The sequence below is a fragment of the Gekko japonicus genome, unplaced genomic scaffold (assembly GCF_001447785.1).
Source record: "Gekko japonicus isolate JY-2015 unplaced genomic scaffold, Gekko_japonicus_V1.1 scaffold312, whole genome shotgun sequence".
NCBI classification, from domain to species: Eukaryota; Metazoa; Chordata; class Lepidosauria; order Squamata; family Gekkonidae; genus Gekko; species Gekko japonicus.
In genome coordinates this window covers 6,438-34,116 of record NW_015176460.1, presented here as the reverse complement: position 1 = coordinate 34,116, position 27,679 = coordinate 6,438, and the positions used below count along the sequence as shown (strand labels likewise).

The window sequence follows — 27,679 nt, the reverse complement described above, 5'->3', positions numbered from 1 at the left end:
GAAAGTCCGGAGTTTACGAATGCCAGCGCTTCCACTCCACTTTCCTGGACATCTGAACTCTCCTGCCACAAAAGGAACCCAGAAGGGAAGTCTGAACCCACAGATCCATTTCTGCCACTTTTTTAAAAAATTGCTGCCTATATGTGCAGGTGTGCATGAGCACATATGTGCATGCACCCGCCTGCATTAACACAAAAATGACTGGGCAGCATGCTCCGTGGTTGAGGTGCTGCAGTAATGTGAATGCCTGACCACCAGACGAGTACATGGGGAAATCACCCCAAGTTGTGCTGTCCAGTTGGTCTGCCCCGCAAAACTTTAAACCGGTGCAACTAGAGGCATGCCCAGATTGTGGCAAGCCTCAAATGTGACCGCAGCCATAGTTGTTAATTAGCACAGTGCTTTGATATGTATGCTTTCAGGAGATCGGTCTCAATAAATTATGGTTTCCTGTTCCATTTCATCTCTCTATTATGGTACAGCAGTGCCTTTTTTATCCAGACTTCCTAGAGATATGAAGCATGCTAGAATGAAAGTTGCTAAGGGATATATAAAGTGTAAACACATTGGTATCTGGTATGCAGTAAGTATCTAATGATCAGAGGGTGAGATAAAAAGCCTGAAGTGGCTTGATTGGAATCTTTCCTAGATTGTGCAAATGCAATACTCTCTCTGTTGCCTGAAATATGGTCTGCATAAAAAATACCTTACATTTAGACCCATCCTACTCCTGCAGTTCAAAGTATAGAATCATAGAGTTGGAAGACTCCATACAGACCATCTAGTCCAACCCCCTGCCCAATGCAGGACCAGCCTAAAGCATTTACTTTTTAACCAGTTGTGTGACCGTCATCCTCACATTCCACTCTATATGCATTTTCAGATAGTGAGTGGATATCTTCTGTTTTCTAAAATATAATATGAGGAGTGATTCTAAAAATTTGTTTTATCCTCCTCAACCCTCTCCTCTGTTCTGTAGAGGCTGCTTCTGTACAGTTGATGAATATGGATAAGCTCCTCCACCTCCTTTTAAAGGCTTGAGAAACACCTGAAGGGAGCTGCCCCCTCAGATCAATCAGTCGTGCTAATTCGGTGAAAGACCACAAGGAAGGACCTAAAGATCCTTTTGTGAGTGTAAGTCATCAGATTTTTAAGTTGAATATGGTCAGCATTAGAGAGCACCTGGAGACGTTGTAGTGGACAGAGAAGAGCCAGAGCTTGGGGCAGTTCTTTTCAGCTGCAGTTCAAGCCCAAAGGAGAGGAGCCTGCCAGAGGAGTGAGGAGAGCCTGACAAAATAGTGAATGATTTGCCCAAGCAGGGGGTGGTAGAATGAACTGCATGAGCTCTTAAGTTCAGGTTTCAAACCATTAAATCCTGCTTTGAATGATCCTTAGCATTAAAAACACCCCTTAATGAAAATAGAAAACTTCCATAATTCTTCACTTGACATCAGAAGTGGCACAGAAAGTTCTGCCTTCTCAGTATTGCCTCCTGTAGTTCTCTCCTGTTCTCCTCACACTCAGCTGCAAGATGGGATAACCCAGCTGAATGGGATGGGTATCAAGGCATATATGACATGTGGCTTAGGGTGAAGAAAGGACAATGACAGTAGCTTGAGAGGAAGAGAGCCTGAAAGAGATTGTGATGAGTGATGGTGGGAACAGGTTGGCTGTTGAGAATATCCTGGAAGGATATAGATCTTCAGATTTCTCTGTGAACCCTTCCTGCTCTCTGGCCAGAGGACACAGAATAAGTACCAATGGTAAATGAAAGCAGTCTCCTGTAGCATACCCAGAAAGTAATAGTCGGTGGTTGGAATAGTTAACTTGAGTGCCATTTCACTTGTGAGAGTGGATTGTTTAAACTCAGTAAACTAATATTATAATGGCATGAAGGATAACACTATTAAGTGGTATTTCAGAAAGGGGGGGGGAATGCCACCACATTTGTAGTAGTTTATTAGTTCTGCACTCTCAGTGGTGCGCTAAACTTAGGAGAACTACATAGGCTGGCCTCAATATTAGGGGCGGGTTTCCCCCCGTTTCAGACCACTGTCAGATTAAATGCACCTGAATCCCCTAGTGCCATATGCAAAGCTTCACTACACATTTGGTCTCTAAGAGTTCTACGGAGCATTCATAAACTATGAAGCGTTAGACATCTGTTTGCATTGATGCCATGCAAATTAGGTATAATTCTATTTCACACTGTTGCTCATGGGGGGCTGTCACTTATCTTCACTACGAAATAGTAATTGGTAAATATGTTCTCATTGTTCGTCTCTGATTAGTCTCACTGGGTTACGCAGTAAGCTTATACATTTCTTGTTCTATTTATTTTGAGCTGATCAAGTATTCAGAGAGCTGCTGAGAACTCCCCCCCCCCCATTTTAGAGTATTTAGAGCATTTAGAGCACATATCTCATTTTGACTTTCAAACTGGTATGGTCATCCTTGATTTTCTCAGCTGGGAAGGAATCAATGAAGGCTCTCATCAGTACTGGGAACAAAGAATCTTTAAATAGTGTAGTGAAGACTAGGGCTCAGATGTCCTTTCTCTGAACAAAAAGGAACAGATTGAAACAAATTAGTCACGGAACTCTGTAGCTCTTTCTAGGCAAATCCTTTCCTCATGATTGCAGGGAAGGGGACGAGGGTAGCAGGAATCTGAAGGCAAGAATATTTTTGGGAAACTAGCATCCTTGCACTAAGGCTTCTTCCATCCCCTCCAGTTGTTTATACAAAGAAGATTTATGCCAATAAAGGTGTTGTATTTGTATACAAAGAAGAGCACGTATCTTTCCTTGTGTTCAATTGTGAAGTGTGGACTTCTTTAAAAATAATAGTACGACTGCTTATCCAGTTGATGAGTGTGGTGTAGTAATATATATGACAGCTAAAATGACTAAGCTGAGGCTGTTGTACATTGATCGTGTCATGAGAAGGCAAGGCCCATTGAAAAAAACAGTAATACTTGGAAGATTGAAGGTGGTGGAAAAGGAAGAGCTGACATGAGATGGATTGACTCAGTAAAGGAAGCCAGGGCTCTCCGTTCACAAGACTTGAGCAAGGCTGTTAAAGACAGGACATTTTGGAGGTCATTAATTCACAGGGTTGCCATAAGTCTGAAGTGACTCGATGGCATAAGACACACACATGGCATACTTCAGGGCTGGCATAGTTTAAAAGGTAATGGCAGTGCAAACCATACCAGAACCCAACTTGAATGTCAAAACATCTTTGCATGCGCAAAAGTCTTTTACGTCTTTTACATTAATGGTGGCATGCTACTTGAATGAAGCCTCACTATCAAGTACTCTAGTGTTGATCTTGAACTGAGTAAAGCAAAAAAGCAGAGAAGGAGGATGATATGCAGGACAATGTACAGTTTGGCAGGCGTGGGTGTGTGTGGGTGGCTATATGTGCATTCTGGAGACTTACCCTTTTCGGCCAGCTGACCTTTTGTAAAAGATCTGGCACAGCTGCTTTCAAGGAGCTGAATTTTTAACTGTGGAGAAATTCTTGTGTCCCTAGAGAGGTTTTTCATTACTTGGGAGTTTGTTTATACAAGGTTTTCCAACAAAACCAATGGATTTCTCTCTTGTCTTTCAAAATAGACTTTAGTGTTCTTTATGGTAATACTGTACCAGAAAGAGACACATTTTTCCAGGTATCACCTTTTAATGTTTCCCAACACTGGAACAAACAACCATTTTTCATTTTTATAGCAGCTTAAGTATGGAATGTTTTTAAAATTTGCTACCAATATTATTCTCACCACACACATCTGAGACAGATTACACTGTAACCAGCCTGTTGTCACCCAGCTGACTTCATACACTGTAAAAAGGGTTTCTGACATTCAGATCCTAGCACTGGCATATGGGACGGTAGTGAACCGGTAATATGAGGCAAAACCATGGGTTATTTAATTACAAAAAAATACACGGCAAACACTTGGCCATGGGTCAGTGCAGTATCATTCTGATGTACATGTATGCTAATTTTAAACATCTGCATCACCCTTATGTTTTTTTTTTTTAAACCAAGATACACTCTAAATCTGTAATGTGTGACATGGCCCTGAAGGGGCATGCGTTTTATGCACTTCTGAGACATGGGTCTAATGTATGGTTAAAGGCCTGGTCAATGCTTGGACAGGAGGCTTTCTGGGAACCCTGGATATACTGCCTTAAATTCAATGTGGGGAAATGGTGGTGTGCAAATGAGTTCAGGAAACTTTGAATTATTTTTAATAGAGCAGTCCCAGAACAGGAATTTAAAAACTTGGGTGTATTTGTATGATGCCCATTATGAATAGATGCTACTAGGATATAATTTTTCATCTAAAGACAAAAGGATTGACTTCAGTGTGTCTTTCTCATCTTGCAGGCTATATTTGAAGTAATATCTTCAGAACATTCATACTTGCTCAGCCTGGATATTCTGATCCGGATGTTTAAGAACTCTAAAGAACTCAGTTCCACCATGACCAAAACGGAAAGCCATCACCTTTTCTCCAATATTGCTGATGTCTGTGAAGCAAGCAAGAAGTAAGTGTTAAAACAGAGATGTCCTTTCTTAAAAAATGAAAACAACTGATTCTTTCATGACAAACCTGTTTTTAAACATTATTATTATAGGAGAAGAATGCATTTTCTTTGTAAACAAACATAATCTTTTGTGGTAGCAGCCAATGTTCCCTCTAAGCTGTGGAGTCTTGTGAGCAAAAATTCTACTTTGTGAGCTACTGGCATTAAAGTTGTGAGCGAGTGATTTGGCTACTGCATAAATTAGTTTGCTCTGGAGCCATCCTTCCTGAGCTGAGACAAAAATGTGTGAGCCAGAGGCTAAAAAACTGTGAGGTAGCTCACACTAACTCAGCTTAGAGGGAACGCTGGTAGTAGGCTTGCCAAACCCCCGCTGGGGACGGGGGATTCCCCGATTTCAATACCCCCTCCCCGCTTTTGAAAAATCGGGCCCCGGGGGAAAAAAATGGCGCCGGAAAGTGACGCTCTAGGACTTAAGTCCTCCAAGTCTCTATGGTTCTGAAAACCATAGAGACATGGTGCCAGAGCGTCAGTTTCCAGTTCCCTGGTGGTGGGCGTGGATATCTGCCGCTTTGAGGAGGAAAGTTGATGCTGCCTCTAAGGTCTGGAGTCTGGAGGCTTGTGAGCAAACATTCTACTTTCCGAACTTCTGGCCCTAAAATTGTGAGTGAGCAGTTTGGCTGAGTAGCGCAAGTAAAGAGCGCAAGTAGAAAGCCTGGGCTGGAGCGGAGCAGAATCGCACCCCAGAGAGACACCCGGCTTTTCAAAACGCGGGACGAGAGGGAAGAGGCGAGGGGGAGAGGGAGGTGGGGTGGGGGCAGGAAATAAAACGGTTGGCTGACCAGTCACAACCAGTGTAGCGAAACTGAAAAGTTCAACCGACTCATCTTCCAGCCGATTTTTTCCTCTCCTCCCCCACCCCCTTTCCAAAGAAAGACTCTGAAGCTGAAAGTTGGGGGCAGTCTGCTATTCTGCAGCAGGAAGCGCTTCTTCTCTCCCCCGCCCCCGTTGTTACAGGCTTTGTGTTTCCGTCTTTCCTCCTCCCCAAGCAAATTGACAAGAGGATTGGGTAGCTGTTCAAAGCACTTTGCACCTCCCCTGCAGAGCCCCGAGTGCTCCTTAGAGAGAGTGAGAGGCTTAGTTGGTCAAGCCTTTCATTTTGTCATCTTCGTAGCTCTGGTCAGCTGGGAGGAGATGAATAATCCAGATGTTCTCCTTGCCCAGGAACATGCAATCCGCAGCTCGCTTGCTCTGTCTTTCTCTCTCTCCCTAATGATCGGTCATAAGCAGTTGCTGACCGGCAAGCCACTTCCTGCCCTTACTTCACCTCTGCGCATGACAAATGGAATGCCTGACTGTAACCTGACCCAGCAGGGAAACGGCTCCGACATGCGACCAAGACTTCATCATAAAGTTAGTCTGTACTGTTTTAGTTCGCTCAGGGTCTCCCCCCCCCCTTTTTGCAACTGGCTCTTTGTATCTGCCATTGAAATGTGCCTTTGTTCCCCAGGACATTCCTCCAAAGTAACAAGGCATTGTACAAGCATTTGAGTTTTCCTCAACTCTTCATCATGCTAGGTGGTGGTGGGGAAACGGGGATATCTCATGTCATGGCCACAGGGCCTGATGGAGGGCTTAACCACTCAAAAGTCTGCAGGCTGTTTTGTATTGTTGTGAGATTATTCCTAATAAAAGGTATTGCATAGTGTTTGTTTTTGGAAAGTTGTCCCAAACTGTAGGCTTGCAGTTTGGGACAGGGCCCAGTTAGAATAAGCATTTCTCTTTCTGTATTCCCAACTTCCCTGGCAGACTTCCCCCTGAGTCCCTGCTAGACCCCTGCCTCTCAAGAGCTCCACTTTGCATCTGTCTCAGGTTCTAAGTTATCTCAGTTTTTGGAAAGTGGATGCCTCTTATTTCTTATTTGGAGGGAATGAAATGTCATAAAGGTGGGGAAATCCCTATCAAATATAGGGAATTGAAAACAAATCAGTCAGTATCATAATGCCCCTGTATAATTCAATGGTGCAACCTCATTTAGAGTACTGTGTATAGTTCTGGTCACCACACTTTAAAAAGGATATTATAGCATTGGAAAAAGTGCAGAAAAGGGCAACTAGAATGATGAAAAGGTTGGAACACTTTCTCTATGAAGAAAGGTTAAAGAGCTTGGGGCTCTTTAGCTTGGAGAAACGATGGCTGAGGGGTGACATGATCGAGGTTTATAAGATTATGCGTGGGATAGAGCAGGCAGAGAAAGAAGTACTTTTCTCCCATTGTCACAATACAAGAACTTGTGGGCACTCAATGAAATTGCTGAGCAGTTGGGTTAGAACAGATAAAAGGAAGTTCTTCTTCATCCAAAGAGTTATTAATACATGGAATTCACTGCCACAGGAGGTGGCAGTGGCTACAAGCATGGACGGCTTCAAGAGGGAATTAGATAAACATATGGAGCAGAAGTCCATCAGTGGCTATTAGCCACAAGGTATAGATAAGAACACTCAGTCTGGGGCAAGTGATGCTCTGTCTTCTTGGTGCTTGGGGGGGGGTCAACAGTGGGAGGGCTTCTAATGTCCTGGCCCCACTAATGGACCTCCTGATGGCACCTGGTATTTCTGGCCACTGTGTGACACAGAGTGTTGGACTGGATGGGCCTCTGGCCTGATCCAACATTGGCTTCTCTTATGTTCTTATGTCACATGACTGCCATTGTCACACTCCTGCCTCCTCAGGCTGGCTGGCTTGACATTGCATAGCACTGTTTCAGACCAGCTTTGAGGTAGCCTAGTACAAATAGTGCATTATTTCCCTATTTCCCTCTTTCTCTTTCAGTGGAACATTTCAGTGCGTGCTTATCTTTCCTACTGAAATCAGTGAAAAGGGCTTCACTTTTGACTGGATTCTGTTATGCCATGCTTAAACTATTTTTGCTACCTTGCCAGGTCATTCATTTTTATTGTTCCCCAATTCTGTAAATTGATTCTAGTCCAAATGTATTGTTTATTGGAGGCCCTTGCTGTTTGTATTCTGCCCTGAGTCTTAGTGAGGAAGGCAGGCTATAAATGAAGCTGAAAATAATAATAATGATATGTATTGGATGGTCTCTGCCTGTGTGTTGTATACGTCTTCTTAAATCAGTTGTGATGGGTACCAGTGTTCCCTCTAAGTTGAGTTAGTGCAAGCTAGCTCACAGTTTTTTTAGTCTCCAGCTCACACATTTTTGTCTTAGCTCAGGAAGGATGGGTCCAGAGCAAACTAATTTATGCAGTAACCAAATTGTTTGCTCACATCTTTAATGCCAGTAGCTCACAAGACTCCACAGCTTACAGGGAACATTGGTGGGTATGTATAAAGTATTATATTGGCATCAATAGAATTAAAGCACAACGTGATGGCAGTATTTTCAAATTAACACTGCATTTTTGTGGTGCTTTGTTTTTTATGGACTGTTTTGAAGTTATGATTTATACTTGGTATGCGAGCTGAGTGGAATGAGTCTCTATTGCTGCTTTAAACCAATTCTGTTTTATTTTTTGGCCTGGATTGTTTTCTGCTAAAACCTGACACGCTTTAAAAAAAGACAGAAAGGGGGGACAGTGGGAGGGCTTCTGGTGTTCTTGACCCACTGCTGGACCTCCTGAGGGCACCTGGTATTTTTGGCTGATGTGTGACACAGTGTATTTATCTTTTGTATATGGTTTCCCATTTGTGCTTACCTTACAATAGTAGGCTGATGCAGTGCTAGGGGCAGGCCTTCTGTGCTGCTGCTAGTCCACCAGTTTAGCCACAAGGTATAGATAGGAACTCTCAGTGTAGGGCAAGTGATGCTCTATATTCTTGGTGCTTGGGGGGGGCAGTGGGAGGGCTTCTGGTGTTGTGGCCCCACTGCCGGACCTCCTGAGGGCACCTGGTATTTTTGGCCCCTGTGTGACTCAAAGTGTTAGACTGGATGGGCCACTGGCCTGATCCAACGTGGCTTCTCTTATGTTCTTACGTCTGGGGCAAGGGATGCTCTGCATTCTTGGTGCTTGGGGGGCAAGAGTGGGAGGGCTCCTGGAGTTTTGGCCCTGCTGGTGGACCTCCTGAGGGTACCTGGGTTTTGTCCAGTGTTTCCTCTAAGTGCAAGGTAGCTAACAGTTTTTTAGCCTCCGGCTCATACATTTTTGTCTTAATTCAGGAAAGATGCCTCCAGAGCAAACTAATTTATGCAGTAGCCAAATTGCTCACTCATAGCTTTAATGCCAGTCGCTTACAAAGGAGCATCCCGGGATGCTCCTTTGGGGGAGAGCCTGGAAAGGAACATCACAGGAAGAGGTGGGGTTTTGGTGCAGTGTGCTGGAAGTGACATCATCGGAAGGGGAAGTGACATCACTTGCCATTTGACCTGGAAGTGACATCACAGGAAGTGACATCACAGGAAGTGACATCACAAAAGTCTCCTGGCTCCACCCCCAAAGTCTCCTGGCTCCACCCCCAAAGTCCTCAGATATTTCCGGATTTGGATTTGGCAACCCTAGCTGGTAGCAACGGAATGAGTGAACTGTAGTCTGTACCATCAGGATCCATTTATTGAATGAGTGTGCACAGGGAAAACTAATGGACATGACCCTTCCCTGATGTGCTTTCGTATCTACACTCTCACCCTTTCTATTTGGTCAAATTATTTGAATTTCAGAACTCGAGTAACTTGACTGAATAGATGGGGAGGGCTGAATGGGGGCATGGGAAATGGTTGCAAATCTCCCATTCTTGGGGGGGGGGGGACAGGGCTCACAAGCTCTCATCGGGCAGGGTCACTCTGCGTGCGGGTGCTGCACCCTCATGGGGAAAGATCAAGTCCTTTGTGTGCAGCTGGAGCTTTGCATACTGTTTTGATAGTCTAGCTCCCACTGCCAAAGAAACAGTCCTGAAGTGGTTTTAAAGTGGTTTGTCTCATCAGCAGTGGGAACTGCTACAGTGCAAACATGAAGCAAAGTTCCAGGTGACCCCATGTTTTTTTTCCTCATGTGAACATATCCTGTGTCAATCTGAGCCTTTGATCAGTTATGTGCTTTTAAGTCTTGTGGTACCTAAGCATGTGTAACTGGATGTAGGATTGCTGTTAAAACTAAAAAATGTATAATTCTTAAAAAATATAATTTATATTTTAATAGTTGATTTTTCTAGCCTTTCCTTTTAATCATCCAAAATGCCTTGAAAGGGTGCTTTCATAGAGAATGTTGTATTTGGGTTGGGTTTTTTTTAATTCAGGTCTATAAACAATGGATTTACTAATGTGTTGCTACAAGTGATTAGGTTTTCAAAACAGTTTCCTCTTAATTGATAATATACCACAAAATCAAATAGAGTTTAAAGCTTTGACAGATTTCTTTAATTAAGGTATTTCTGGTTTGGAATACCCATATCTCTTTTGGCTCTAAACCAAACAAGTAGTCTCTTTCGAACACTTAGAGATCTATGGGAACAAAATGCACCAAAGTAAAACCCATATTGTCAGTGATTCAGTTGTTCTTCAGTGACTGAAAATTGGTGATTGTGAAATGTTCATATTTCCTGTTGTTCATCTTTCAAAACAAGTTTGGGGAATATTTTGTTCATCTTTTAGATGGTGTTCTGTATCAGATCTCTCTCTCTCTCTCTTTCTCTCTCTCTCTCTCTGTTGATCCTCATGAAGTTTTAAAATCTTTCCTGAACCGTGCTGCAGAATTAGTATTTTTATTAATGTATCTACTTATTTAGTCTATAGTATAAATCTCCTTTTTTTCTTTGAGAGCAGTGGGATGAATCTGAAGTACCATAGCTGGTGCTGCCTATCTTTGATTCTCTACACTAGCAAAGGGTTACAGTGCCAGGTTTACATTGGTGTGGTGTTGGCATGACATTATGCTGATATTTCTTTGTGTTACTTTGGAACAGAGGCTTCATGTAACACTGCCTCTCTTTCTCTTTTGTGTTGTTAGGTATGATGTAGTTTAAAATTTCTTGTTGTTTCTTTCTCTCACTCAAGGTACGTAATGCTGCCACAAGGAATTTAATTCTAGTCTTATTAATTAACCTTTCCCAGAGTATTGCGCCCTAGCTCTAAGGCTCCTTCATTGGACTATGTGGTTCTGAAGATGAGACTCTTATGTTTTGAACAGCATATGACTCTGGGTTAACAAGATAAAACTTTATTTGCATAAGAAGTGTATTGGTTACAAGATGTTTTGTTACTTGTCTTTTCAGTGAATATACCTTCTCCAATCTTTATGATGCTATGTTGCTCAGTAAAATCTTTCCCTTTTTAACTCAGGTCTCTGTCAGCTTTCCCCCCTCACACTCTTATAATACTCTGACAATATTAGATTTTGCCTAAAATGCCCCCTGAAGTATTTTTCTTTCTCCTTTAGAATCTTAATGCCTTTTACAGCACTTATATCTATATATCTAATAGCCAAGGTGCCCCCTGTGTGCGGATATCTAAATTCGCACATTGGAGGCACCCAGGGGACAAAGAGATTTTTCTTCACATTTGGGGCAATCCCCAGATATGTAGAAAAATCTAAAAAGTTGAAAAAAGTATATGGGGGATATTTAAATCCCCCCAAAAGTAAAAGAGCGTTCCCTGCGCATGCGTAGAGAACGCCCCAGCAATTGTCCCTCCGCCGCCACAGCTGGGGCAGTAGGAGGCAGGAGAAGGCTTGGTGGGCCAAGCTCAGGCTTTGCCGCTGCTGCTGGGGGGGGGGAAGAGAAGGCTTGGCAGGCCAGCTCAGGCCTCGCTGCCACCATTGGGTGAAAGAGGAGGTTGGGCAGGCGGGGCTTAGGCCTCGCTGCTGCCGCTGGGGGGGGGGAAGAGAAGGCTCGGCAGGCTGAGCTCAGGCTTCGGTGCCGGGGGGGGAAAGGAGGAGGGAGAAGGCTTGGTGGGCCCCGTGGCTGGGAGCCGCGCGGGCCTCGCCATTGGTGCGGAGGGGCGGGGGAGAAGGGGAGCAGCTGCTTGCTTCTTCTCCATGTGGAGCTCCTCCCCGCAAGTATCGCGGGTTCCCCTTCTTGTAGGTTTCTAATTAGAAGACTGCTTCTCAGAGTCTGTGTAGACTGACCACAGCTGATAGTTGGCTGCTGACTAAACACTCTGCCTTCTCTCTCTCCACACACACATATACTTCTTGGCTCCACCCATACACTCTCAGTCACCAGCCAATCACCTCACTCACTCATCTCCCTCTTTCACCCCTCCTTGTTCTTCTGAAACTTACCAACCATTTAAAGAAACACAAACTTGTAATTTGAAATCATTACACTTGATTTCTTTGAATTTCCAGAATGGCTTTAGAACTGAACTTGAAAAGCTTGTCTTTAAATCTAGTCAGAACCTCTACAGGTTGGTCACTTAGTTTAATTTATAATGTGATGGAAGGAGAGGCAATTATTTTTTCTTTGAGAGCTTGTGTTACTTGAAAATAATGGGAGAAATTGGACAGCTCTGTTTACTATGTCTTTTTGTATTTGTTGTATCAAATTAATTTTCGGCTTTTCAAATGAGATTAAAATATTGTAATGGAAACACAAAACATTTACTCCAGGGTATCCTTTAGCACCTTAAATGGAATATAAGAATTGAAAGCACGGCTATAGGGTTGCTCTCTTGCCACATACTATTATAAGGAAGCAGCTTTCAAAATCTCCTTTGAAACAGAATAGTATAATTCATTTGGCAATTACTCTGGCAGATTGCCATCATGATGAGAATATTTTGTCATTTGTAGTTCCTCTGGCATTTTTATTTTTGGATGAGCTCTATTGCTTGGTTTCTGGCCCAGTAGATACTGACTCTTTCCTGCCCTTCATGTATTGATCACTTTTCCTAGTTAACCAGCTAGCTCTGGATGTTCCTTTTTCTTTAAGAGCTTTGATCAGGTAACCAACTAAGGTATTTTATTTAAATAAGCTTTAACAATGGAGCTACAGGTAAAACGAATGTTAGCCAAATGGATAAAGCTCCCGAGAGGCCTGTATTTTAAATGCGGTTTTGATTTTTGTTTCAGTATATTACTTTTTATTAATTTATTGTTTTGTTGAATTAATCCATTTAAATAATTTTATTTTTCATTATCACAACTAAGTATAAGTTTATAGTCAAATGATATGTTGACATTAATTTTTATTATAGCTTTCTTCACACCTCTACTATTTCCCTTATAGAAATCTAACCCCTTCAGAACTACCATATTTTACATTGTCAGTAATCCATACTGGGGCACAATGCTCCCTCTAAGCTTGTGGAATCTTGTGAGCAAAAATTCTACTTTGTGAGCTACTGGCATTAAAGTTGTGAGTGAGCAATTTGGCTCCTGCATAAATAAGTTTGCTCTGAAGCCATCCTTCCTGAGCTAAGACAAAAATGTGTGAGACAGAGGCTAAAAATCTGTGAGCTAGTTCATGCTAACTCAGCTTAGAGAGAACAATGTTTACCACTATGAAATAGGTTGAGTTGATCAGTAGTCTCCAGTGAATTTCATTGTTAGGCAGAGCTTTTAATCTTAGACTCTGTGGATATGGTCAAAATTTCTGTCCACTGTGGGAGATCCAAAATTGGGTTTCCTGACTTAAATCCCCCCCCCCAAAGTACCTGCAAATGGGGTTGTCGCTTTCAAATGAGTTACTATCTTTGGCTGCTGTTCAGAGTCCCTTTGAATGCATGAAAAGGCTTGTACTAGTACACACCAAGTCTTTCTCACCCCTCTTCATGTATTAGATGCTGCTTTTGATGTTCCACCAAGCATCAGAGATGGCTTAAATGGCTTTTGGAAAAACTGAATCTGGGATCCCTGAGTGCCTAGTGCTTACTACATATCCCCTTAGCTTAGTCTTTGAACATTTCCTTTACAGTCAAGTGTCTGCATCTATAGAGGGAAGTAAGACGATGCTTAAAGTATTTGTAGAAATAAATAAATAAATTCCACATGGTTGATTCCAGTGCTTTCATTCAAAGCAAACACTTTCTGTATTTTCCTCAGGTTTGTATTTTCCCCCTACTTTGTCATGGTGGAGTCTAAATGCTTTGGGCTCCCATTTAGTTTGCAGTTTATAATTTCGTTGACTTGAGACATCTGCATCACTCAGTATGTGGCCTCAGGAGCCCTTGTTCAGTGAAGATCTATTTTTCTCATAGCACTTTAGATTTTTTTTTTATCACCACAGTATTACCAAAAGAGAAGGAAGGGAAAAGAATTGGTTGCTGTGGTATTGTTAGTGATTAGTGGTACATTGTCCTACCTAGACAGAACAAAGCCTTGCTTGTGTTTTCTAAAATCACACTTGTATTCCAAGACTATCAATCTGCAGTATCAGTATATAATATCACAATAGTACTGACATTATGTTGATCTGATTTTATTAATCAGAACTTCTTGTATTATACAAAGTACTTTTCAGTCTTTCTTTTATCTATCCTCACAATAACTCCATAATGAGAGCGTCTTTTTATTCTTGGTTTTCTGGTAGGGGTTGAACAGAAAAAATTTACTCAGTGTCACCCTCCTGGTGAATGTTCTTCTTTTTATTATAACTTTAAAAATCATAGTGTATTATACAATTTATTGTTCATTTTTCCAAAACTGAAGGAGCAAAATGATTAATTTTCTACAATAGATGCTAACAGTGAACATGTGTGCAACATGCATGTATATGTGTGCATCTGTTTGGAAGGAAAATGCCAGTGTGCATTCATTTTACAAATGAAACCAGGGACCAGCACATGGATAAATGTGGGATTTAAATCACACACTTGGCTATACATATGTTGAATGTACTCAGTGCATGTATAAAGAAAAAAAATCAAGTATACACAGTAGCTCTGTACACACAACCCCTCAAATAAATATTAATGGCAGAGAATATCTAATCTGGATTTGACTATTTTAGTCATTATTTGGTTGAAACAGACAGCTTTTTTAGTGAATCTCATCTAATTCTCCTCTTTACTACCACTCCTGCCCCAATTGGCTTTTGTCTATGTGGGTCCCATACTGTTTAGCGTAACCTTTTTGGTGGCCAAAGAGGACCATCTCCCCTTTTTCAACAGTGAAAAACCTGGTTGGATCCAACTCAGTATTTTGGCATTTTAACTTTAGAAAGAAAACTGTTTAATAACAGAGAATTATAAAATCATGAACACTGTCCATAGAGTAAGGTAACTATTTCCTCTATTTCCCTTAAAATATTAAAATACATGGTAATCTAATGGCATGATTATTAAATAACTTACTGTAACTTGAACATAGCTCAGAAAGCCACATATCTAGAAAGGCTTGAATCATTCCCTAGCCGTGAAAAAAGCAGAGATAAATGATCCAGAAACTTATAAGAATAAATTTATTTAATCTAATTTTTTAAAATTATGCTGAATGGATACTGCGTTTTACACAAAATAAGTCATAAAAGGTAAGTTCAGTCAAATTTATTTATTTAATTTTATTTATACCCCGCCCTCCCCGCGTGCGGGCTCAGGGCGGCTTACAACAATATGGCACTCAGTACAATAAAACACAATAAAACAATTTAAAACAATTTAGTACAATGGGCGCCGCCCAAGGATCCCGCGTGACTAAAACCCTCTCTTCATATTGCACATGCCCTTACATCCAGAGGGAGGTTACTGTGGCCCCCCGATGTTCATTGGCCACTCAGCCTCCGGTGGTGCTGCTATACAGGCCCCTGTTGGTGGTAGTGGTGATGCCGGCGGCTCCTATTCGAAAGCCTGGCGGAAGAGCCGCCACCGAGAAGGACCTGGCCCTTGTGGCGGCAAGCCTGGCCTCTTTAGGGCCCAGGGTCGCAAGACGATGTTGCGACCCCGACCGAAGTGCTCTTTGGGGCCTGTGTGGGGCAAGGCGGTCCGGTCCCTCAGGTATGCCGGACCCTGGCCATGTAGGGCTTTAAAGGTAAGCACCAGCACTTTGAAGCGAATCCGGTATGCTATAGGCAGCCAGTGCAGCGCTTTGAGCACAGGCTGGATGTGGTCCCATTTTGAGACACCAGCAACCAGCCTGGCCGCTGCATTCTGCACTAGCTGCAGCCTCCGAATTAGCGACAAAGGCAGCCCCATGTAGAGAGCGTTGCAGTAGTCTAGCCTCGAGGTTACCGTCGCATGGATCACTGTGGCTAGGTCTTCGCGGCTGAGAGGGGACCAACTGCCGCACCAGCCGGAGATGGTAGAAGGCCGCTTTGGCAGTGGCTGCCACCTGGGCCTCCATTGTTAAGGTGGAGTCCAGGAGCACTCCCAGACTCTGAAGCTGGCACCAAAGGCGCCCCGTCGAAGGCCGGGAGCGGGAGCCCCAATCCCATCCCGTTCTGACCCAGGCACAGGACCTCCGTCTTCGCCGGGTTCAGCTTCAACCGGCTCAGCCTGAGCCATCCAGATACGGCCTGCAACACCCGGTGCAGATCTTCTGGCTCGGAGTCCGACTGGCCACCCAACATCAGATAGAGCTGGGTGTCATCGGCATATTGAACTCCATTGAACTCTTTTATTGCAACAACAGTATAATCATCACCTCCTCCACCCCCCACCCCCCCACAAGCACTGACTGAAGCTAGAACTTTTACGGTGTAATCCTGAATGGAGTTACCCCCTCTAAACCCATTGAATCCAATGGATTTGGAAGGGTGTGACTCTGTTTAGTATTTCACCATTTGTCATTTAAGTTTCTGTTTACCTTCTTTTAGTAGAAACTTACTGTACAGGGTTACATTCTATTTGTTCTCTTGAGTAAACAGAACAGTTACCTCATTGTGTTTTTATCAGTCTGCCTCTGTACTGCTACAGCACCTAGCTAGAGAAAGGTTATTTTCTTCTTTAAATTGACAGGATTTTTTTTCAGCCCTATACAATCTGTGAAGGTATTTTAGTCAACAAAAATGTTGATGTTAGGAGCAAGCAAATAATAAGTAAAACATTTTTTTCACACTTGGAGACACACCACACACAGAGAGATTGCAGCTTAAATTAATTATTATGGTATGCAGGTTTTTTTTTTTTAAATGACCTTCTTCCTTTTCACCAAACTGCTGGAGATACAAGCTACCACATGCTGATCTTGGTAACAGAGAGTAATATGCAAGAGGAGCCATCCGCAGTTCCCTTAATGTTAGACTAAAGGAAAGCAGCCTGTTCTCACTCAGCCCACAGTTTAAAAGAGGGAGGGACTGGGTTATGCCATCAGGTGCATGTCTTCAATCTAAACCCAATTTCAAGTGTCAGAAATGACAAAAAAAAATGTTTGACATGCTGAATGGCTGACATGGGTCTTTTTTAAGGTTTATCTCATTAGAATCTGTTAGAATTCATGGAAGCTACTTTTACAGCGGTATCTGAACCAGAGCTAAACCCTTCTAAATCCATTGCAGCAATCACTTTAGCAGAGTACGTATTATCAAGATTATCAAGTACATATTATCAAGATCTTACTGGTTTCAAAGGTGCTACTTGGACTCGAATCTAGCTGTTCTACTGCAGACCAACACAGCTACCCTCTGAAACTATTGTCATATTAACAAGGTTGCTGTTGTCTTTTTTTTTTAAAATTACTGTGGCTACTTGCCATCTCTGTCTAAATAACTAAAGATGTGCATTAGTTATTTTAGTGGTACAAAGCTAGTGAACATTAGAAGCTGTTGTTGATTGTTGCAGTATCTGGAAGACTCAAAAATAGCTGCATGTATGTGTATGTTTATTTTTTAGTGACCAGTTTCATTGACAAGGTAGAAATGCAATCCTGAAACAACCAAGAGTTATCATATCGAGAGCCCCAGAACTCATGAACAAACTAGTTTCATTATCAAATCAGTTCCCTTCTGTACCAAATACTGCCTTGTAAATATTGACTGTTTCTAGTTTTACAGAAGAGAAAGAAAATTCACTTTTAAATACCAAATTCTGATTGAGATTTGCTTATGACATTGGTACAAGCAGAGGTCATTTCGGGGGGGATCGCAGGGGATCGCAGTTCCCCCGGGTGAGGTACGGGGGCGGGGCACATGACGAAGCCCCGCCCCATGCTTCCTGCCGCCCCGCTTCCGGCCCTCATTCAGCCAGGAGGAGGCAGGAGAAGAGGGAGGGTAAGTTGCTTCCTCCCTGCCTTTCCCCACCCCTGCCTGCCTGGAACCAGGGAGGGCCTTTGCGGGGCTTCCTTGCACTCCCGCCGGCCTTGCAGGTCCACCGCCGGGCCCCTCATGGGGCTCGGCAGTGGAGCTGCAAGGCCGGCGGCGGTGGCTGGGACCGTTGGGGGCGGGATGTGTGGCCTTATGACACACTTCCGGTGATGTCAGGGGGTGTGGCATATGCTAATGAGTTATGCTAATGAGTTCCCCTAGCTCTTTTTCTACGAAATGACCCCTGGGTACAAGAATTACAGAATGTTCTTAGAGAAACATATGCCTTGGACATACCTGTTGCCCCTTGATTCTGTGTGTAATAGTGGAGCAGTCCTAGAAATCAGGGTCTGATTTAGAAAATGATGACCACAGAGGTTTGGAGAAAGGTTGTAGTCAGGAATGGATCCAGGTATGGATCAAGGTATTTTGCATCTTCAAGATAGCGTGTACCTCCTACTGTGGGTTCCAATCAAGTTCCACTGGTGGAAATAGTGCTCCAAGCGGTGCTCCGGCAGTAAAGACCCTGGGGCACCCCCCCCGCCACCATTCCCCCCTGCCTCCTTCCGGCAGTAAAGACCCTGGGGCACCCCCCCGCCACCATTCCCCCCTGCCTCCCTGCCCTCCCCTCCCCCCTGAGCTAATTCCTGTGCTTTGCCGCCGCAGCTGGGCCCACGGAGTTCGGGGGGGGGGGAGTTTCCCAATGAAAGTGGCAGATGGGAGAAGTGAGGGAGTCGGCAAGGGAAAGATGAAACTCATGGGTTGTCATGCACGTCCTCAACTCTCTGTTTTTGCTTGGTCTGCTCCGCACTGAATGGAATGCTTGAGCAGGGCGTTCTGAATGGCGTCGCCTGGTCCATTTGTAATCTGGTATAAAAAACACTAACCCTCCCCCCCCTCCGCGATCCTGCAATGTATTGTTCATTTATAAAGTCTGCTAGACGACCCCCGGCTCTGACTTGAATAGCCCGGACTAGCACGAGCTCATCAGACCTCGGAAGTGAAGCAGGAGCGACCCCAGTCAGTGCTTGTTGGTGCCAGAAGCACAGTGACCAATAGGGGATCAGCCCAAAGAGGCCATCAGCCAATGGCCCGCGGACCGGCTCTTCTCTGCTTTAGGCACTGGGGGGCAGTAGGAGAGACAGACCAGGTTGCCACTCCGCTCTCGTGAAGGAGATTCCCGCTGGCATTGGAGCGACGCGCCCTGCAAAGGTCTGTTAGCAAACTGCAACTCAGAAAAGCGCCGCTTGGTGCCCAGGATTGGGTCGCTGCGCCTTAAGCATGAGCTTGTCAGATCTCAGAAACAAAGCAGTAGCGACCCCGGTCAGTGCTTGTTGGCGCCAGAAGCGCAGTGACCAATAGGGGATTGACCCGAAGAGGCAGTCAGCCAATGGCCCGTGGACCGGCTTCTTCCCCCCCCTGGTTTTGGCCCTGGGGGGGGGGGGAAGGTAGGAGAGACAGGCCAGGTTGCTGCTCCACTCTCACAAAGGAGATTCCCACTGGCATTGGAGCAACGCGCCCATAGAGTTTTCCCTCGGATTGCCATGGCCCCACCCCCAGCGTGGTCGCGTCACTTCCGGGTGACGCGCACGTCGGGGTGGAGTTCCCCCGGGGGCCCGATCCGGCGGCGGCAGGGAACGGGCCTTTGGGGCAGGGGTTTCCCCGCCCCCCGGGGGGACTTGGGAAGCCTAATGCAACTTGTAAAGGAAGAAAAGGATGTTCAAGCAGGTTCCTAGAGAGCCCGTGTATCAGTTTTCTAAATAAATAAATAATGCTCATATAAAATGGAGTTTAAGTCATTTTTAAAGCTTATTATACAAATGTATGAAGCACAGCAGCTAAACAATAAAAGGAACACTTTATTTAGGAGGAAAGTTTTTATGAATTTTTGAAATTCCAAATAGGGTAACAAAATATATGGAAGGGTTTTGTTTTGTTTTCTCCCACTGTGATATGACAGTGATGACAGCCAAGCCCGACCTATCTTCAAAATACCTAAGGTCCCTAATGGACTCGCTGCCTAGCCAGCAGACCTCCTAACCCTTCTCCCACCAAAATCCATCAATCCCCTCACTCTGTCAGTTGGTCAGCAGTTAAACTGTCAGACCTCTCCCCCCTTTCCAATATTTCAGTTCACCATTTGAAAGTGATTGGCTGAGGCTTCTGGAGGGTGGAACTTGAAACCTATCCATCACTCTAACCCATTGCAATTCTTGCTTGACTCCCTGATATTGCTGACATTATTTTGGCATGACTGAAACACAAATTATTGTTCCTTTGCTCCTATGTTACGATTCATCTACTAATTCCAGATATTAACAAGCTTTCAAGGTAAAAGTTATTCACCAGCCATAGGTTTATAGAGTTAAAAATAGACCATTCATGTGCCTGGGTTAATCATTACCCTGCTGGTTAAAACATCTATTTACAAAAAGCATAAGACACCACCACATAGCCAGGCTGGACCTAACGGTTGAATAGCTTTCAAATTCTTTCCTCAAACATCTCTCTTATATATAATTGCCGAATGGTGGTGGCTTCTGGCCTATGGGTGGCGAGATTGCATGTGCTCCGCCAGCCATTGGCCCATCAGCTGCAAGTCAAGACTACTGGTGTGCCATTGCCCGGGTGTGCTGCTCTTCCCCGCCCACTCCCCCTTTCACTCTGCCCTGTCAGAATTCCTGGCAAATGGCTTTGTCTCTTTGACAAGACGCTTCTCCTGCTTGCCTCCTGTGTGGGACTTAACTTTTCCCTCAGTGGCTGTTGGTAGATGTAATGAAATGGCAGTTACCTGTGTTTGTAAGATGGCTGCTGGGCTGCTGTCTGTGGTTTGTTTAAAATGTTCTGCCATAAGGTTTAATTGAGCTGTAGTTCCAGAGAGGTCTCACTCACTGGGTTGAATGGGGGCTTTCTCATCTGCTGGACTACAGTTCCCAGCTGCCCCAAGGCAGAAAAGGGCGGGAAAACCGGGACTGTCCCAGTGCATGGGGCGGCATCAGTATAGACTGCAGCCCATCAAGGGAAGAGGCCGTCTTCGTCCTATGGAAGCCAGGGTTTGGGGAGGGGAGAGGCCTCAGCTGAACAGAATGCCACACAGCCCACCTTCTAGAACAGTTATTTTCGGGGGGGGGGGGAATCTGTTGTCTGGAGTTCAGTTGTGATACCTGGTGATCCTCAGGCTCCACCTGGAGGTTGGCTGCCCTATGCGTAGTGGTCAGTGCTTCAGAGCAGGGTCTATGTAAGCTGCTTTGGTCCCCATTGCAGAGAAAGACTACTTTTCCTCCTGGGGAACCATTGTTGCCAATCTCTAGAGGCTGGGGATCACTCAGAATTAAAACTGCTCTCCAGATGGCAGAGATCAGTTCCCGTGAAGAAAATGGTGGACTCTGTGGCAATCAGGGCTTCAGAGCATGGAAAATGGTGGACTCTGTGGCAGCCAGGGCTTCAGAGCACGGGAGAGGCTGCAGGTGTGTGTAGGGGGGGATGGAAAGCTGAAGAGAGAGGGGGAAATAGAGACAGGTTGATGATTGGCTGGGAAGGAGATATGGTTGCCAACTCCAGGTGGGAAATTCCTGGAGATTTGAGGGATGGAACCTGGAGAGGGTGAAGTTTGAGGATGGGTGGGACCTCAGAAAGGTACAATGCCATAGACTCCACCCTCCCAACCAGCCATTCCCTTCTGGGGAACCACTGTTTCCAATCTCAGGAGAGGGGTGGAAATTACTCAGAATTGCAACTGATCTCCAGGAGGAAGGGGGGAAGAGATGCAAAGCTGAAATCAGAGGGGCAGATAATGGCTGGTTGATGCTTGGCTGGGAAGGAGATAAGGTTGCCAACTCCAGGTTGGGAAATTCATTATTTGGGAGGTGGAGCCTGGAGAGGGTGAGGTTTGAGGAGGGGTGGGACCTCAGACAGGTACAATGCCATAGACTCCACCCTCCAAACCAGCCATTTCCTCCTGAGTAACAATTGTTGCCAATCTCCAGGCGAGGGCTGGAGATCACTGAAAATTACAACTGCTCTTCAAGTAGCAGAGATCAGTTCCTCTGGAGAAAATGGTGGACTCTGTGTCATTATACCCTGCTGAGGTCGCTACGGCACATTGATGCTGAGTGCCCAAAGCCTTGGCACTTTACAAGAGCCTCTTTCTAGAGATCGTTGTATTTATTTCCACAATGAACCTTATTTCTAGTCAGTCTATAAAGAACATTATGGGTTTGGTCCCCCTATACTTATGGGTTTGGTCCCCCTATGTCCACCTTCCAATAAGTTACTATTGTCCAGGGACTCCTTTTTGACATTTTGTTGTGCTGCCTAAAGCAGGATTTACTTTGCTTTGTAACAGCATTGCAAGAGACTGCAGAAATCTTAGAGAACGTTTTTAAACCCAATACAACAGTTTTCTTAGTGGCCCTATATATATTTTATGTTTTTGAAGAATTTTTGAATAGTTACGATAAACTAAACATTTTGAAAAAAATCACAAACACCCTGGTCCATTTACCCCCATGCATTTTATCCACAGAGCACAATACGATTGCCATGAGAAGGAACAGGTTGTGCACACAGGCAACGTTGGGCTGCATTCTGCTTTGTGAGAAGGAATGGAAGCTAAGAAGCAAGTGACTAGAAAGCTGGGGCAAGAAGACAGACCTAGGCTGGGCCAACCTGCGCACCACCCCTTCCCCTAAAGTGATACAAAGCAACAGCATTTGAGAGTAACACATTTAAGATTCTCTGTGTTATTTTTTTGATATCTTCATGATTAATAAAATGGCATGTGCCAATTATAGAAAGCTAGCAGCTTATCACACAAGTCTTGGAAGCTCATGCAGGGGAGGTGCTGTACATTCCATGGATACTCTATATTTAGGAGGTTCAAAGGTCATTTTCAATTAACAGAAGGTACTTCCACTGCCATGACCTGGATAGCTCAAGCTAGCCCAATTTTGTCAGATCTTGGAAGCTAAGCAGGAACCCTAAGCCCTAGTTAGTATTTGGTTGTGAGACCATAAAGAAAACCCTACAGGGTTACCATAAGTCAGCTGTGCCTTGATGGCAGAAAAAAAACACACCCTTCCGCCACTATAATATAACTTTCACAGCTCTCCCTATCTACGGCAGCCCACTGAATGCCTTGAAAGGCTGTTCCTGGAGAATAGGATTGTGACGGAAGGCTTCTAGTTCCACCATCCCTGCATCACGGCCAATCCCTGATTCCCTGCTGGGTATGCAAATCTCTAGAGTTTACAACCAATGGGAGGCTGTGAATTTGTCAGAGAGAGAGAGAAAGGGTTAGTGAAGAGACAGGGAAATGAGTGGAAAAATGGAAAATAACAGGAAAAATTATTCAGTCTGGGTGAAGAGCTAGGTGGTTTGGGCTCAAAAGCCTATAGTCAGGATCAATGTTCCCTCTAAGCTGTGGAGTCTTGTGAGCAAAAATTCTACTTTGTGAACTACTGGCATTAAAGTTGTGAGCAAGAGATTTGGCTGCTGGATAAACTAGTTTGCTCTGGAGCCATCCTTCCTCAGCCAAGACAAAAATGTGTGAGCCAGAGGCTCAAAAATTGTGAGCTAGCTCACACTAACTCAGCTTAGAGGGAACACTGGTCAGGATCCTCTGATAGGCAGGTTAGGCTGCCTCAGAGAAACAGCATATACGTGACTTGTGAGAGGATTGGAGCAATCCTGAGAGACAAGCTAATACTTTTTCAAGAGTCTTAAGATTCCTGGGGTTAGTAAGCAGTTCCAAGTAAAATCCATCCATCTCTCCAACGAAAACAGCCTGTCATTTTTGAGTGTGTGGTTATGTAACCCTTCTAAAGCTTCCCTTCTTGTAAATTGTTATTATGTTGGTTTACCTGTTTACTTGCCCACCCAACCACTCTTAATAAGAGCTCTTTTAAATAAAAAACCAGAGGGAGGGGAGGGAGGAGTAGAAATTCTCCAACAAACAATGCAACAGGGTTTGGATTGCAGAAATTTGAAAACAAGCAGAAATCTGCTACAGAGCTGAAACAATGCTGAAACAAAGCAAAAGCACAACATGTTAAATGATGCAGAAATTACCTAGTAGGAGCATAGCAACAGATAGTACCCAGTAGTATAGTCTATAGTCTCTATCCGAAGCATCTTTCTGAAACTTTTCATTACAGTACAGCCCTATTACCTTTATATAAAAAAGCCCTCCTAAATAATTCAGTTTTGCACAGTTTGCAGAAAGTGCAGAGAGTAGGAGCCTTTCTAACCTTGTCATAAGGCAGAGGTCACAAGAAAGAATGCACACATACAGGCAGTTGTTAATTTTGTCCATTTGCAAGGTGGCACCTGCAGAAGGCCCTGCTCAGTCTTGTTGACCATTGGCAAACAGGCTAAACCTATAACTGCTTGATGTTTGCTGCTGGGATTGTGACAGATGGGGGAAAGCATCATGTTATCACAAAAGGATCCGCAGGAACAACAAGGTGGACAAAGTAGGTGGGGGAATTGCCAAAAACAACCCCTTTCTGCTGGTCAATAATCACCTTTTGAATTCAGCTCATTGTATTTCAGTTTTCACATACAAATAGTATATTTGGTTATTATTGATTCAAATTAGGGTTTTTTTAGGTAGTCCACAAAACATGTAGATATAACAATTTAATGGAATATTTTGTGCTTTAACCTGATCTTTATGTTCTCCCCACAGATACAAATAATCAACCCCACTTCCACTGACAGTAACAGTACATGTGTAATGTTTGAATAAATAGGCAATTCAGGGTTCTTCACTTGCATGGTATTCCATTGTAGGTTCAAATATCTCTGCTTAGTTGCTTATCATTGTTTATTTATAAAGCCATTTAGGCCCTTTAGCTTCTTACAAAAGAAACCATAGTGAAGTATGTTTTGTGCATTTGTTCTCTTCAGATTCTTCAAAGAGCTTGAAGCAAGGCATCAGAATAACATCTTCATCGAAGATATCAGTGATATTGTGGAAAAGCATACTTCATCAACTTTTGATCCTTATGTAAAATATTGCTCAAATGAAGTCTATCAGCAGCGAACACTACAGAAACTACTGTAAGTAATGGATACTACAGTGTTTATATTCCAACATCACTCCTTCAACAGTATCAGAATTGCCTGCGACAAAAATAGTTGATCTATCAGTTAGCTAACATTACACATATATTTGTTTCCTAAAATCTTAGGTAATTGCAGTATGAATAGTTAGACACTGCAGTGATAGCAACCTCTGTACTAAGCCTGAGGGGTTCTAATAGTCACATGGCTAGTGAACAGGTAATTTTAATTTTTTTTTAATAAACTGTTTATTTTAACATAAAGTTTAAAATTATATAACGGTAATGTAACGGAGCTGCGGTGGCTCAAGTGGTTAAGACGCTGAACTGCAGGCTGTGGAAGGTCAGTAGTTCAGCAGTTCGAGACCCGGATGCCGCAAGATGGGGTGAGCTCCTGTCTCTAGTTCCAGCTCCTGCCAACCTAGCAGTTTGAAAGCAAGAAATTGCAAGTAGATAAATAGGTACCACTTCAGTGGGAAGGTAACAGCGTTCCGTGTGCCTTGGTGTTTAGTCATGCCGGCCACATGACCACGGAAACGTCTTCGGACAGCGCTGGCTCTTCGGCTTTGAAACGGAGATGAGCACCGCAACCCTAGAGTCGGACTCGACTGGCTTTCGAGCAAGGGAAACCTTTACCTTTTAATGTAACAGTAAGGAGCAATACCAATGAGCCGTACATAAAGTGCTAACCGATTACAGTTATAACAAGTCTTTCATATACATTTAATTAAATATACAATATATCAACTGTCTTTTTTCATGAACAGTACTCATTTAGCAAGCAGTCTCTGAACTATTGAGTATTACTTAATTAATTTTCAAAAGCATATCATTTAATATGGGTTATTGGGCGCAATGCCATTTTCTGGCCCCGTTCATACGAGGCAGTTTGGGCCGGGAGCGGGCCGGATTGGAGGCGCATCAGACGGGCGCGATCCCACGGCAACATCTGCCTGGTGTCGCGCTCCCGCCTCCAACCCGGCCCTTCCCCCGATGAAGCGTGTCAAAGATGAACCACCTACTTCGGTGGTTCATCCGGTTGAGGCGCTTCATCCTGGCCGTGGGATCGGCGGCGCGTCTTGCCACCGTCGCATCCCCGGCCCCCTGCCGTACTGCGCATGCTCGAGCATGCGCAGTACGGCAGCCTCCCCCTTCGACTAGTGTCGTCCTCCCCGGCATCTGATCGTGCCGGGGAGCAACGGAGCACAGCAACTGGGATCCATGGGATCCCGCCGGGGCGTTTCTTTTTTGGCACGGCTTTTAATAGTCACGCTTTGCCCCGTCTTTTCCCTGCCGTGTGGCAGGGGCCTCTATTAAGTATTTAATCAGTGGATACCAGACCTCCACAGATTTCAAGGATGCATTTTCTTATTTGCTTAAGGTATTATGTTATGTTATCTTTCCTAATACAAAATAGTCCCACAATTTTCTTCTCCATGTTGTTATGGAAGGGGTTTGTAAGTGTCTCCAGTATGCTGCAAGTAAGATCCTTGCCACTGCTAGTTAGATCAATTCTTTTTTTGCCTTGTTAGAAAGAGAATCCTCCCATATTCCTAAGAGAATGGTTTCTAATATCGAGGGTAGGTTACAGGCAGCCCGTTATCGTATGTATTTCCTGCAACACTTTTCTCCAGAAAGTATCAACATACGCACACCTCCACCAACAGTGCAGAAAGTCCCCTGTTTGATCACATTGTTTCCAACATTTTTTGTTTGTGGCTTTTATCCTGTTCAAACCTGTTGGTGTTATTTACCATCTAGTTGTCATCTTAAACATTTGGAATCTGACGTTAAAGATAATTTGATTTAAAGCTAGGAGAGTTCCATATCCTTGTCCAGTTGTCGTCTGTTAGTCTATTTTGGCAGTCTATGTTCCACTGTTTTTGACTTTTCCCAAATTCTTGATGCTATCAATGGAAAGCAATATCTGATACATTTTAGAGATGAGGCCTGATGAAGATAGGCTTGCCAAGTCCCCCCGGAGGGCGAGGAAACCCCCACCCCAGAGGCCTGTTACACGCCGCTGGCGAATCGGGCCCTGGGGGGAACCCCACCCCCAAAGCATGTGACGTGCCTGGCGTCAGCACGTCACCTGGAAGTAACGCAGCCGCGCCAGGGGCAGGGCCGCGGTCATCCGAGGGAAAACTCTATGTTTTTCCCTCGGATGACCGCGGCCCTGCGTCCGACGTGGCCGCGTCACTTCTGGGTGATGTGGTTGCGGCGCGTCCATGCTTCGCACATGCGCGCGAGCTCCCGGAAGGGAGCTGGAGTCCCCCACTATACATACAGCGGGAACTTGGCAACCCTAGATGAAGATCCATCATTTTCTTTCATTAGTTGTTCAAAATCTGTTAACAATCTGGGCCTAGGTTGTGTTGTTTGTGTGTTCCTTAACATGTATGCAACTTACAGGTATCTACCAGGGAATTGTTTGCCCCCCACCTTTACTTCCAGATGAGTATTTTCTAAGATCTTGCCCTTATCATATAAGTCTATTAATCCGATTATCCCTGCCTGATGCGATTTTAAGAAAGCTATATGTTATTTCCCTGGGGGAAACCACTCTTGATTTTAAAAGGCTTTAGCAGTGAGTTCTCTGTGGCTAAGATCTGCCTCTGTTTATCCCAAATTTTGCAGGTTATATCTAAGAGATTTATATCTTTAATGCTTAGAGGTCTCTGTTTAGATTCCCCCCAATAAGCTTCTGCAAGTGAAAGTGGAGATGAGTAGAAACTTTCAATTTGCAGCCGGTTTTACTCTACATTTCCTGTGCATTATTGCATAAAATTTGGCAGAATGAAAGACTCATAATATTTCATTTAATATGGTATTCCTAATCCTCCCCTTTATGTTGGTCTACAAATTGTTTCAAAGCTCACTGTTGGGGTTTTATTTGCCCAGAAAAATTTGTGTCTTGATTGTTGCCACTTTTGTAAGTCC

General features: G+C 44.1%; 1 protein-coding gene across 1 annotated transcript in view; it reads left to right on the top strand.

Moving 5' to 3' along the window:
* Positions 1-27,679, top strand: part of LOC107123687 (rho guanine nucleotide exchange factor 26-like) — a gene marked incomplete at its 3' end in the record, with an annotated part of 47,420 nt that overhangs the window by 13,773 nt on the left and 5,968 nt on the right. Inside the window, exons 5-6 of the mRNA XM_015426990.1 lie at positions 4,393-4,553; positions 24,585-24,737. Coding sequence (XP_015282476.1) covers positions 4,393-4,553; positions 24,585-24,737 — 314 coding nt within the window. The remainder of the gene's footprint in view (positions 1-4,392; positions 4,554-24,584; positions 24,738-27,679) is intronic.